The sequence below is a fragment of the Myodes glareolus genome, chromosome 26 (assembly GCF_982192425.1).
Source record: "Myodes glareolus chromosome 26, mMyoGla1.1, whole genome shotgun sequence".
In the NCBI taxonomy this organism is placed as follows: domain Eukaryota; kingdom Metazoa; phylum Chordata; class Mammalia; order Rodentia; family Cricetidae; genus Myodes; species Myodes glareolus.
In genome coordinates, this window is record NC_142051.1 from 14,220,213 (window position 1) to 14,234,576 (window position 14,364).

The window sequence follows — 14,364 nt, forward strand, 5'->3', positions numbered from 1 at the left end:
TCTGTCTCCTTCCCTCTGCTTTCCCCAACCACACCCCAACCCCCATGGTTCCAAAATTTGCCTGGCAATCTTGTCTGCTTCCAATTTCCAGGAGGATCAATATATGTTTTTCTTTGGGTTCACCTTACTATTTAGCTTCTCTAGTATCATGAAATATAGGCTCAATGTTTATGGCTAGATTTCTTTACATAGAAAAAGGGCAAATAGTAAAGATAAAATCTTGCTTGGAAGATAATTTAGGAAATTTCTTTTGATTCCACAAAACATATGTTTTAGAACATACAATCTAATGGTGTAAAAAGTAAATAAGAAAGCGGATTTATAAAACCACATTGCTTACAGTATAATTTGTATGTAATTAAGCTAATTACAAACTGTATATTTGTGATATAAGGATATAAAAATTAAGTCATTGGTTGACATAAAAAGTGTAATGTACACATATGACAAAATTTTAACATAACATAAGGATAATTTTTTATATTTGCTACCTAATCAATTGAAATTATATTATAAATATAATGATATTTATATTATCATTATAAAGTGAGAAGTTATATGCTTTCATATATTCAGTACAAACGAAATAATGTTCTATGCATTTTTGCTAGAATTATTACTCTATGAGACTTATAAAATTGTATTTGTGGTCATATAGAGCTTAGAAAAGAAATCTTGTTCACTAAATAAAGGTTTCATAAATATCACTGAGAACATTTCCCACCTAATATCTTTTGTACAACATCTTTCACATCTCTGTTTCTTAGACTATATATCAGAGGGTTCAGCATGGGTATTATAAGTGTGTAGAACACAGACACAATCTTGTTTTTCTCTGGGGAGGAGATGGACCCAGGCTGGGCATACATGAAGAACACTGTTCCATAGAATAAACTCACTGCTGCTATATGAGAGCCACAGGTGGAGAAGGTCTTACTCCTGCCTTGGGTTGAGGGGATCTTCAGGACAGTGGAAAGAATGTACCCATAGGAAACCAGAATGATGATTGTACTGGAGACGATGATGAGACCGGAGAGTATAAACATTACATTCTCATTCACAAAGGTGTCCACACAGGAGATCTTAATCAAAGCTGGGACATCACAGAAAAAGTGGTCCAGCCTGTTTTCTCCACAGAAACGCAAGCTGAAGGTGAAACCTGTTTGCACCATGGAGTTGATGCATCCACAAACGTAGGAGCCAGTTACCAACTGAATACATACCTTTTGCGACATGCGCACAGGATATAGGAGAGGAGAGCAAATGGCTGAGAATCGATCAAATGCCATGACAGCAAGAAGGAAGCATTCAGTTGTAGCAAACAAACCAAAGAAGAAGAACTGGGTGGCACAACCATTGTAGGAAATTTTCTTTTCACTTGTCAAGAAGTTGGCTAAGGTTTTGGGAGCAATGACTGTGGAATAGCAGAGATCCAAATAAGACAAGTTTCTAAGGAAGAAATACATAGGTGTTTGGAGTCTGGAGTCCATCTTAATAATCGTTATCATGCCGGCATTCCCTACCACAGTGACCATGTAGATCATCAAGAACATCAAAAATAGGAAGACTTGAAGCTTTGGAGGGGCTGTAAATCCCAATAAGATGAACTCTGTTACCTCTGAGTAATTTCTCTTCTGCTCACTCTTCATAGCTAATATGAAGATAAAACTTGAAATGGCAAAAAATAAGCATAAGAGTCAGGATTTTAATAAAAATAACTGCCCAGTCAGCACGGAAGCACACTTACCTAGTTCATTTTACTTTATAAAACATCAAGGACATAAACAATCTTCCCATTGAGGTGCTTAATCCAGTGGGGGTTTTTCATTATACTTACCTATAATAAATACAAGTTTGACCTCTAAATTCTATTGGGAAAACAGAAATTCCAGAAAAAACATCTGGAATCAAGAGTTTTGGGTTACATTTTCCCCTTGATTCTATCACCTGTTTACTGCCATTAAATTTTGTGACATAAAATGTTGATATTTATTAGATACATTATAATCTTTCTGGAATATATGATATGTGAAGAATTATAATGTTATTATATTTGAATAAATTTTGACCACATATTAAAATGTTATTTGGTTTAGTTAGTTTTATCGACAAAATAAAAAGTAACATATATCACAACACACATGTGTATATATACACAGTTTTATAGATGAGAGGAAGTCTCTCCAGTTTAGACAATTTTATTCTTACACAATAACTTTATGTTATTATTTTCTTTGTTGTTCATCCATAAGATGATTTAAATGCTTGAAGGCACAACTTAACTGCAAAAGACATTCACCATTTTGCTTATATTTCCTAAATGCAATGTAAAAATTTGCACTCCATCTCTCCCTCCCTCCTTCTTCTGTTTCTTATTTTCTTTATGCATTAATTCACTTTTTATTTCCTATTTTATCCTTCATTCTTTCTTTTTTCAAACTATCCTTCCTCCTTTCAATCTTTATTAATAAATAAATGCAAGTAGAGTTTTCTTAACTCTTTAACAAAGAAATCCTCCTTTTAGAAAGAATCCTAATTATATGTACAGTGATATATACATTTGTATAATGAGAAGATAACACAAGACACTTAAAATTATCTGTTATTTAAATAGTAAAAGTAATAATTTAGGCAAACTTCAGTTATCTTCATTTAAACATACACTGTTACGAGTGTGGCATATTATTAAGTAAAATAAAGCATAGACATAAAAAAAACAAAGAAAGTTTTTTCCAATCTATGATTTAGAAGATTAAAATATTAAGAATAGTTTTAAGTGACTTAGGGTGACTAACGTGAGAAACATGCTTGTCTACTATTCAACAATTTATCACAGAGTAGAAAAGAATGTGTGTAAACAATAGTTCAATCATATGCTATGAAACTGACTTTTAAATTGCATAATCATGTGCATTAACTTACAACATCTTTACTTATGCCAAAAATGTCTCACAATTGCTCCTGTTGGTACTAGAATCACACTATGAAATTTTCATATGCTAGTATGTTTTGAACCTTTGGTGTATATATATCCAGAAAGAAATTTCCCCATGAGAATGAAAACCAAGGAGCTGGGCAGGCAGTGCCTCCATATAATATCCCATGGAGATCAAAAGGCTCTGTCATCAGTAAAATATTTGTGCCATGATGCAGAAAAAAGAAACAAAAGGAAAAGAAATAGAATGACGGAAACAAGGAAAGAAGAGAGAAAATTATTACTTGGTGAATTCATCAGACCTTTGGGAAATTAAAAGAGCTCTCTGGGGAACGTGATATCTGAGTTTCTACACAGAAGAAACTAATAACACATATACAATGTGACAAAAGGCACACTTGGATTATATTTCTTATAGTCCTGATTAACATAAAGAAGTTCAATAATATCAGGATAGATTATAGATTTACATTTATAGAGCCATTTCTTGTGTGTTTGTATGTTATATTCAAGTGTGTCTTTATGTGTGTGTAGGGTGTATATTTTTGGTACACTTGCTTGTGCACATAGATGTGAAAGCCAGAGTGTAACTTACAACATCTTTCTCAGTCACTTTATACCATAAGTTAGTTTGAGATGATCTAGAACTAAGTGTGATTGTCAGCATTGTAGACAGATTGAATATCCAATGACGTTGGGTTTTTCCTTTGTTCCTGCCCTGTTCTCCAGAGCTGGAGTTCCAGATGCATGCCACCACACACAGTGTTTATATGGGTTCTGTAGGTCTGAGTTCAGGTCTTCATGTTTGCTTTACAGACAATTTATTCTAGGCCAAGGACTCACTTCTTATCTCTACTATAAATACAATGTGCTGATATTAGTCACAACACAATTAATATAAAATATTTTTAGTAAATTGAAAGCATGTGTTTTTAAAACTGGATTAATTAACAAAATAGGCTACTAAAAGTATACATAGGGCTGCCATCTTGAATTCAGGCAAAAGAAGTAGTTTTAAAAGACTCCAGAAATATGGAATTGCAAGAGCAAGAATTTTGGTTAGAGGACGAGATTGAGATAATAATGGAAACTGATATAGATAAATGAATGGAAAATAATTGGCCAAGTAAATGGCTCAGTTAGTAAATTGCCAATCATAAACAGATGAGCATAATTGCATGGCCTGTAATTCTAGCACTGGGAGTGTTGTGGGGTGGAAACAGTTGGATACCTGAAATTTACGGACCAGGCAATCTAGGTAAACTGATGAGCTTCAGATTCACTGAGAGATCCATTCAGTGTGATCCAGGACAGATATTCATTTCCATCCTCTGGCCTTCACACATATATGTGTACATATGCAGGCATACTTGTATACATATATGCAAACACCCACACTAACAGGTACACACACATACACAGATTGTACTATCTCTTACGCTATTGAGAGATATTGTTGAAGTGTCAAGGCAGTAAAACAGTCCAATAGTCCTGCCCAATCTACTACTGCCATTTTCCTAAACCAACAAGATTTCTCATTGTATTCTAAATAATTATGCTTAACAGTGGGTAATATTCCATTGTGATCAGATGAAATGCAGAATGCTATTTCAGTTTCTCTTGTTTGTTGAGAATTGGTTTGTGTCCTGGTATATAATCAGTTTTGGAGAAAGAGTCACAGAATACTGAGAAGAGTCTGTCTCTTTTAGTGTTTGGCTGGAATGTTCTAGACATGTCTGTTAGGTCCATTTGATACACAGTATCTGATATCTAGTATTTATTTAATTTTTGTCTAGGTGTATAGTCTATTGATAATAGTGCTGTAATTAAGTCACTCCGTATTACTATTTTGTGGTTAATCTGTTGTTTTACATCTATTACAAGTTTGCAAGTTCTTCTGGAGTTTGATGCACCTGAGTTTTGTGATTCTATGTTAGATTTATAATATTTTTTGGTGTTTTATTCATTTGCTGAGTATGAAGTGACCTTGTTTCATTCTTTTGACTATTTTTAGTTTAATATATATAACATATTAGAATAATTACACTTATTCATTTTCAAAAATGATTGATTCTTTGGAATACACTTTTCAGTCATTTTACCCTATCTAAAACTATCTCTATGGTAAGATGTGTTTCTTGATGGTAGAAAATTGATGGATGCTGGTTTTTGCTTAGTTTTGTCTCTAATTGCCTAACTTTGTATTTTCACTGTTCTTTGAGACTATTGTTAAGAAGTATTATTGAACATGTGTATTAGTTCCTGTAATTTTGTTGAATTGTGATATTTTCTTTAATCTCTTTTGATTAATAATTACGGCAGTGCTTTCTGTTCCAAATGACCCTTTGACTATATGTACTCTTCCATACAATAAAGTACTTCCATTGGTATCTATGTCGAGTTCGCTTATTAGTCATTAATGCCTTTGATTTGCTTTTATTTGAAAGGTTTTTATTTTTTTTTCTTATTTTTAATTGTTTGTTTTGCTGAGCATAATAGTCTGGGTTGACAGTTTTCGTCTTTCAGGACTTGGAATTAATCTTTTTTAGTCCTTTTGGTTTTGCATTCTTCTGTTGAATACTCCCAGGTTATTCTAAAAGGCCTGCTTTGTAAGTGACTTTGATCATTTTCTGTTTCAACTTTCAGAATACTTTATTCTGCACTTTTTGTATTTTAACTGTAATGTGTCATGGAGAGCTTCTTTTCTCATTTGTCTATTTAGACTGTTTTGATTTCTTAGAGCTGCAAGGGTATCTCTTTCTCTAGGTGGAGAAAATTTGCTAATATAATTTTACTGAAAATATTTTCTACTCCTTTTATATGGTATTCTCATCATATGCCCAGAATTCTAAGGCTGGGTCATTTTATGGTGTTCCAAAGCTTTCTAATGTCTCCTTCACAGACGTTTGGAAATGTATCACTGCAATTTACTGAGCAGTATAATTACACTGCCTGTCTTCCAGCCTTCTTACTCCATTTTTCCACATGATCCATTCTACTGGTGAGGATTTCTACTGAGGTGTTATTTTTATTTTATTATTTTTAAATGATATGTACCTATCTGTGTATCACTAACAGTGAAGCTAGGGTGGGTGTGAGGTGCTGGGCTTGGGTGCTGAGAGCTGGATTTGTGCTCATTCCACAGCAGCTACACTCCTCACTACTTAGCCATCTTTCCAGCTGTCTCCTGGATAATAATAATTTTTCATTATTAGCATTATTTCAGCTTGTGTGTTGTTACGTAACTCTGTATCTTTATTAACCCTGGCCAGCAGGACACGAACGGGGGTCCCTTATAAACCTGTAGGGGAGGAATGAAAGGGCAAGAGACACGAGAAATGACAGTAAGACAGGCTTTCTGATCAAGCTGCAAATTTTATTATTTTTCAGAAGCTGTTATATCACAAACAGGTAGCGGGGAGGGTAGGGTGTCAAGAAAGTCTGGTCTGCTGGAACTCAGGTCTGGAAGGTCTCTAGCTGAGAGGAAGAGATATTAACTAACAAAGGAGATGCTAATTGCTTTTAAAGTCTGGAGCCTGCAGGTCTTGCAGGGAGACAAGATACTGGGTTAATTTCCTAGGTCTGGAACTTACCCTGCAGAGGTGATAGACGTGAGTATTTTACTTAACTTGTGAACTTAAGATGGCATAAACAAAATACAAGTCTCAAAATACAGGTCTTTGCATCTGGCATGTCTGCCCTTTTTAAGTATTAGAATGAGTTGAGTTAAAGGTCATCTGGTAGATGAGTGGGCATTAACCAGTGGGCATGGTGTGAGACAGAGGACCAATCCTTCCATGTTTAATTGCTGGGGGAAATTTCTTTCCAACTTGGTAGAGGAAATTTCTTTTCAAAATTACAGATGTCTTTTTGGGGAGGAGAGGGTCTAGGTTTTTATATCAATATCTCCAGACATCAACCTCTATGTGAAAGACCCCCAGTGTAGGGAGACTCTCACTCAAGTCTCGGGTAACACGACCCCCGCCCCAATAACTCACGAGAGACCATCCTTGCTGCAATCACACGAGGTTTATTGACAGGTACCAGTGCACTGGGGCCAAAATTCATAATCCACGCAGGGGAGGAGTTTGACCCCAAGTAACTAGGAGAAGGGGTTTTTGGTTTTGTTTGTTTGTTTGTTTGTTTGAGAAGGGATTTTTAAGAGAAGAAACCAAAGCCCAGTAATCCAAAGTTGGTAGGGAGGGCATCATAGAAAATTCTGAAAATACCAGTGATGATCACAAGAAGGCAACTCCCTGTTTCTCAAGATTATTCTCAAGATTACAATCTAACTTTATCTTCAGCTAGTTCCTGAAACAGTCACTGTACTGGCTAATCCTAGATTTCTGATTCTTCTCTCCCTGCTTGGATTTTTGGCTCTATTTTTTCCTGCTAGGGGGATCTGGATTTATCCAGGTCTTTCATATGCAATAAGGCAAGTTCCTCAGGAGACTCAGAGATGGAATGCATGGTCTTCTCCCTGCAATGCTTTTTGCCTCACACCCCTTTTATTCTTTAAAAATATAATGTTGGGGTGCCCCGAGCGGCCTGCAAGCCAGGCAGAGGCTACCGCCAAAGGGGTGCAGGTTCAGGGCGAGCAGCAGAGCTGGCGGGTGGAGTCTGCGGATAAAAGGCATATAGGACATAGTAAGTAAATATAAGGCTAAACATAAAGGTAAACATTTATTACTTAAAGAAAAATGAGAGGAAGAAAGGCAGAAATAGAAAAGAGGACAGAGAGAGGAAAAACACGTGTGCACATGCCGAGGGACAGAAGAGATTAAGATGGTGACCAGGAGGTCAGAAGTGGCTGGGAGTGGGCGTGGCTTGCCCTTAAAGGGACCAGAGCCAAAGGAATAACAACCCCTTTGCTGGTGCCCATGTCTGTTGTGGACAGGCACACATATTTCTGAGTTTTATGTGACTCCAATAGGAGACTCACTCTCAAGGGACTTCTTCTAGCCCTCAATCAGTCAGATCAAGCTGTTAATAATGGACCTGAATGGGCGTGGATGCCAGAGAGTCCACCTGTTGGCAAACAAACTTAGTGAGCCTATTAAGGGCTCATGGTCCAAAACCATTAATAAGAAAAATCCTAAAAGGGGTCCCAAAAGGGAACGTAAGAATGTGGTGACCCAGGGGGAGGTGGAGAACCAGTTTTTGAACCACCCCTCCTCTTTCTCTCTCTGCTTTCTTCTACACTCTAATCCTTCTCTGACCTTAGCCATGCTACCTCTCACTATTCCGGTACGATTAGTATAAAAACAACATTCCTCTTTTAGGGCAGCGCAAAGGCCTCCCTGCTGGAGGAATAGGTTATCTAGTCCTCGTCGGTTCTGCAATACTACCTCATACAAGGAAACAAGTGGTTTTTCTAAATTAGAGATGCCTCTTTCTAGGTTTTGGATATCCTCGTCAATAGTAAGGCATAGTTCTGAATAGTGTTTGTTGGAGAGAATTAAGGAGGATATACCTGTTCCAGCACCAGCAGCACTGAGGCCCAAAAGAACAGTCAGGGTTACTGCAGTCACAGGCTCTCACCTAACTCTGGTCAAGGAATGGCTATTGCCATGGTCCCAAGCCTGAGCAAATTGTTCTGAGGAATAATAGTAATAATCTTAGAACTATCTGAATAAGAATGCAAAAACCATTACGTTGTTTAAGGTGGGAGAAATAGATACAGGGTGTCAGTCCATTGTTGCAGGCCCACCAGGTTTCTGAATCAGAAAGTAAATAAAGGAAAGTATGGTTGGCTGGGGCAATCTGATTACAAAGATGCTTGTGAGAGGAGGGTATGCTATTACCTATGCACAACCCTGAGCAAACGACCTGAGTCAAGGTAATTTTACTTGTAGGGACTTGATTCCATCTGCATTTTGGGGGGTTATTGGAATAACTATAGTTTTCATAGGTGGTTACACCTTCATAAAAACGTGGGGTGGAATGATAACATAGCCAACGGGAACTTGTTAAGGTAGGATTAGCTGCATTTAGCGCTAAAAAGGTGTTGATTAATTATTTTTAAAACAAAATTATAGATGCCAAGGTTATAAAGAGATAAAACAGGAGATACAAAATAATAGAGTGATTCTGGGGTGATGGAGCTGTCCCAAGGTCATTAGACAATGGCCGTTGTTCACTAAACCATGGCCGTCGTTCTTCAGAAGGACAAAGAACACTATTGGGTCCCACACAGGTGGGAGATGTGGACCCTGGGACCTGTTTGAATAATTTAATTGTAAAGATGACTCCATCATCATCTTTTTCCTTGTAGAGCTTTAAGCCCCAGGAGTACCCAGACAACCAGGAGGTGGCATGCTTTCCCTTAGAGGTAAATTGAATCTTAAGAAGATGGCACCATTCCTTGATCTTAGGGTTGGCAGCTTTGCAGGTATCCAGGGTGCAAAGTTGTATGGAGGGGTGTGAGTAATTTGCCTGAAGAGTGATATAATCCCAGGAGAAGGATGGCTTCCAGTAAGTATCACCAGTAGTCTCACATCCCCAGGATCGACAGTAAAAATCACTGTTCCCTCCACATTGGTAAAGTAATGAACGATCTCTATGGTATCCTGGGCATACATAAATAGGGTAAGCTAAGGTAAGGTAAGGACAGATCTAGCAGTTTGGTTGGAGCACCTGGGCTTGCCTGATCTTAGGACAAGTATCCCTAATTCTGTGGCTCCAGCTGACCTTCCCCCAGGGCTTGACCGGAGGAAGGCAGGCCTATCTCTGGAGCTGTGCTTTGAACGAAAACATGCTCTATTCACCAGGGGACCCTAGCTCCCAGGCCTAGTTTACAGAGATCTGGGTATAAGATTGGCTACCAGTCCTCATGTGAAACCTGGGAGGTATTCCAAACGATGTCGCTTCGTTCATTGATTACCAAGCAGGTATAATTAAGCAGTTAATGGGGTTGGAAGCAGAGGTGGTGCTCCTGGGTGGGACAGACACAATCCCAGCTATTAGGAGCAGAACATGCATCTTGGCAATTTGGTGCGGGAGAATTATCTGTATTCTGTCAATCTGTCAATCATATTTTAATAAAACGCTGATTGGCCAGGCAGGCAGTATAGGTAGGAAAGCCAGACAGGAAGTAGAGGTGAAGCAAAGAGACTGGGAGTATTCTAGGAAGCTCCCTCTGCCAGTGCTGCCCAGACCACCGGAAAGGAAAGATGTAAGCTGCCCAGCTGAGAAAGGTACTGAGCCGTGTGGCTAACGGATTTAAGGATAATGGAGTAACATAGGTTATAAGAACTAATAAGTAGCCTGACCTAATGAGCCAATCAGTTTATAATCTTATGGAGTCCTGTGTGTGATTTTCTCTTTGGGATTTGCCAGCTGTGGGGTACCAGGCGGGACAGAAACCCCAACAAGCTGGCCCTCATGTTACAGCAATTATCTGCAAAGAGAAACGAAGAGAAACTTGTCTCAGAGGGAGTGTTGTTTTTTTTTTCCTTTCCTGGACTAGGATGTTATATTAACCTGCCTTTTCAGCCTTTCGGGGAGCCAACGAGGGCCTCCTTCTGTCTGACCATAGACACATGCAGATCCTCGACCCCAGATTAGGACTGGGTAGGATTCTTTCTAACGAGCTGTTAAAGCTTCATGCCACCTTACCATGGCTTGACATTTTTGCGTTTCAGGGTGCCACAGACGATCTGCTGTAGATCTTTCATTTTTGTCCAAAGTAAGAAAATTAAGGCCATAAAGAGCATGATGTAAAAGATTTCGAGGAGCCCCTCATGGGTCATAGAGGTCCCCTCTCCTTAATTTATGGAGCATAGACTTTAGGATCTGGTGGGTGTCAGGGCCACCAGATAGTCTAAGTCTGGGCAGGTCACCAAAAGGAAGTTCTTCACTTCTTCCAACCATTATCACCTGGGACTCTGGCCATCCATGAATTTCTATGGAGGCTGGAGTCTCAATTGTTTACCCTGAGACTATGCAGGGCTGCAGAAGGAACCACAAGCTGAGATCACCTGACTCCCAACCAAGAACAGACCATTCAAAGGAATGCTTGGCATTCCAAGCACTGTAGATAGAAACACCTGCCAGCCCACAGTCACCAGGAAACCCTAGACGAATGTCAGCCAATCAGGGGTCTTAAAACCTAAGAAACCCCTCACCCTCACTGGTGTGGGAGAATTGTCTGTATTCTGTCAATCATATTTTAATAAAACACTGATTGGCCAGGCAGGCAGCATAGGCGGGAAAACCAGACAGGAAGTAGAGGTGGAGCAAAGAGATTGGGAGTATTCTGGAAGCAGAAGCTCCCTCAGCCACTCCTGTGCAGACCACTGAAGAGGCAGCATTTAACTTGCCCAGCTGAGAAAGGTACGGAGCCATGTGGCTAATGTAGATGAGGATAATGGGGTAACATAAGTTATAAGAGTTAACAAGAAGCCTGACCTAATGGGCCAATCAGCTTTATAACTTATAGAGATCTCTGTGTGGTTGATTTTCTCTGGGACTTGCCAGTTGTAGGGTACCAGGCGGGAACAGAAACCCCAACAAGCCGGCCCTCATGTTACACCCCACCTTTACTACTATAAAATTCTATTCTAATTGAGCTTGAGGCTCTCCAGTTATTCGAATAGATTGGACATGCGGAGAGACTGGGTTTGCAAACTTGATTAAAATAAAGGCTCTTTGCTTTTACATACGGGACTCTAGGATTCCGTGTAGGCTTGCGGGAATTGTGAATTTGGGCATAACAGTGGGCATGAATAATGCCTTGACCCTGAGGATTATAGAGTATACCAGTAATGTGTTTTATACGAAGGTGTTGGCAAAATGACTAGAAGTTTTTTCCAGTGTATCCTGGACCATTATCAGTTTTTATTATCTTAGGCTTGCCCAGGACAGAAAAACATTGCAGAGTGTGAGCAAGGACACTTTTTGAGGCTTCTCCTGCCTGGAGTGAGGCGAATATGAAGCCGCCAAAGTTGTCAATTGTGACATGTATGTATTTCAGTTTGCAAATTCATTTAAATGGGTGACGTCCATTTGCCAAACCTCATTAGGGACTAGTCCCCGTGGATTAATCCCTAGATGTGGTACTGGAAGGGAGATCAAGCAGTCAGGACAATTTTTAACAATTTCTTGAGCTTGATCCCTGGTAATTTTAAACATTAGGCAGAGGGTATGAGCATTAAGATGATTAAGAGAATGGGTCTAAGCTGCCTGGGGGACAGAACCTAGAAGAACAGGAAAAACTAGCTGAGTACCTGTGTCAGCCAGGGCATTACCTGCAGACAGGGGACCAGGCAAGTCTAAATGAGCCCGGAGGTGGCCAATAAAAAAGGGGGTGTGACCTTGAAACAATCAGGAAGCACAATTGGGAAAATAGGGGAGATGCATTGTTAGTGGGTTTCATAAAAGGAACTGTTTCCAAAATTGGAACAGAGTGGGCAGCATAAGCACTATCAGTATACAAATTAAAAGGCTGAGAACAAAATGCCTGGAAAACCTTAACAATTGCAGAGTTCAACAAGTTGTGCTGAAGTATAAGCCGAGGGGTGAGGGGTGGCAATCCCATCTGTCACATAGACAGCCATTCCATTGGCAGAGCCATCAGTAAACACCGAGGGGGCCCCTTGTATAGGCTATGAGGCTGTTACTTTTGGAAACACGAAAGAATGTATCCTAGCAAATTGTAATAGAGGGTCACTGGGGAAAGGATTATCAATTGTGCCAAGGAAGGAAGAGCAAGCGACAGACCAATTGTCATCAGTTTGGAGCAGCCAATTAAGCTGGTCCTGGGTATAAGGTATAACCAGGGAATCAGGGTCTTTTCCAAAGTATTAGCAACTCATTTCCCTTCCTTTTATGATCATCTGAGCAACTAGGGATGGATAAGTGGCTAACACCTTTGGAGGAGAAGCAGGCAAATGGACCCAAAGCAATGGGTGGCCTCTATTTTGATTTTTAGAGAACTCATGCTGCCAAAAAACACCTGTAGGGGCATGGGGTGTGGCACAGGTGACAAACAGCAAGGGCCGAGAAGAGGAGATCTGGAAAACAGTTTGGCTTTGAATGGCCTTGTTAATTAAGGCAAGAGAAGCCTGAGCTTCAGGGGTGAGCTTCCTGGGGGATAAGGGGTCTGAGTCCCCCTTTAGGATATCATAGAGGGGAAGTAATTCATGAGTGGTAAGCCTTAGGTAGGGTCTGAGCCACTGAATATCTTCCAGCAGCTTTTGAAAATCATTTAAAGTATGCAGGTGGGAGGTGGGTAATTGAATCCATGGCATCAAGACACACTGCTGAAAAAGCTAAAATCCCAGAGAGGTAAAGGGATCAACAATCTGGACATTATCAGGTGCTATCTTTGTGATAAGCTATGGGCCAATCCTTGAAGACAATTTAAAAAGTTGGTCTTGACAAGTGTCAGACAAAAAATGTCATTCATATAATGAAGACTATAAACTGAAGGCCACTTGTTTCTTATCGGGTCAATGGCCTGTGCTACAAACTTTTCACACAAGGTAGGGCTATTTGACATGCCCTGTGGCAATGTCCTCCATTGATAACAAGGCATAGGTCCCTGGAAATTAATCCGAAGGACACTGAATGCAAAGTGAGGTTTATCCTCAGGATGCAGAGGGATGGTAAAAAAGCAGTCCTTAAGATCTATGACAATTTTAAAATGTCCAGAAGGAATAGCTACCAGGGATGGGAAGCCTGGTTGAAGGACTCCCATAGGGAGCATAGCTTTATTTATTGCTCTTAAATCCTATAGCATTTGCCAGATTTTTTTTCTTACTAACAAAAATGGGTAAATTCCATGGGGAATTAGTGGGCTCTAAAAGTCCTGCAACAAGCTGTTCCTGTACTAACTCCATTGCTGCCATTGTTTTTGCTCTGATTAAAGGCCATCGATCAACCCAGACATCATCGCTCATTCTCCAGGTGATCTTATCTGCATGGGGTGCAGGAATATCAATGACCATTAGGAAAAAGGTGAAGGAGGGGGAGCAGCCAGTCCCGCTTTATCTATTTTCTGTGGCACAGAAATGGGTTCCTTAATACCCTGGGAATGTTTGCCCATTCTCTTTCCTGGGAGAAATCCCTGTTTAAACATCTGTTTAGTAACTACCTCATTGGGGCTACACCTTATAACATTCATCTGTGTAAGAATATCACAACCCCAAAGATTAACAGGTAGTTCAGGGACCACAAATGGTGTCACTGAGTTGGAATTGCCTTTTTCATCAGTCCATGTTAGGATCTGGTAACTAAGTTTAGGGCTCTAAGTCTGACCAATTGCTTTGAAGTGAGTATGGGAGACCGTTAGGGGCCAAGAGGGGGGATGGCAATCTTTCTCAGAGATGACTGTAGCCTCCGCCCCTGTATCTAGGATGCCAGAAAATAATCTACCATTTAAATAAAGTTTAAGTGAGGGGTGATTAAGTGAAATCTGTAGAGTCCAA

At 39.7% G+C, this 14,364-nt stretch overlaps 1 protein-coding gene across 1 annotated transcript; it reads right to left on the bottom strand.

Moving 5' to 3' along the window:
- Positions 1-704: 704 nt before the first annotated feature.
- On the bottom strand, positions 705-1,649 carry LOC125390024 (olfactory receptor 9S13-like). Its single transcript, XM_087901973.1, has one exon. It carries the CDS (start codon positions 1,647-1,649, stop codon positions 705-707), a length of 945 nt encoding a protein of 314 aa, XP_087758099.1.
- Between the last annotated feature and the right edge of the window lie 12,715 nt (positions 1,650-14,364).

Bases quoted from the DNA above. Each gene is read 5' to 3' on its own strand.
- LOC125390024 (XM_087901973.1), bottom strand. From the start codon at position 1,649: ATGAAGAGTGAGCAGAAGAGAAATTACTCAGAGGTAACAGAGTTCATC.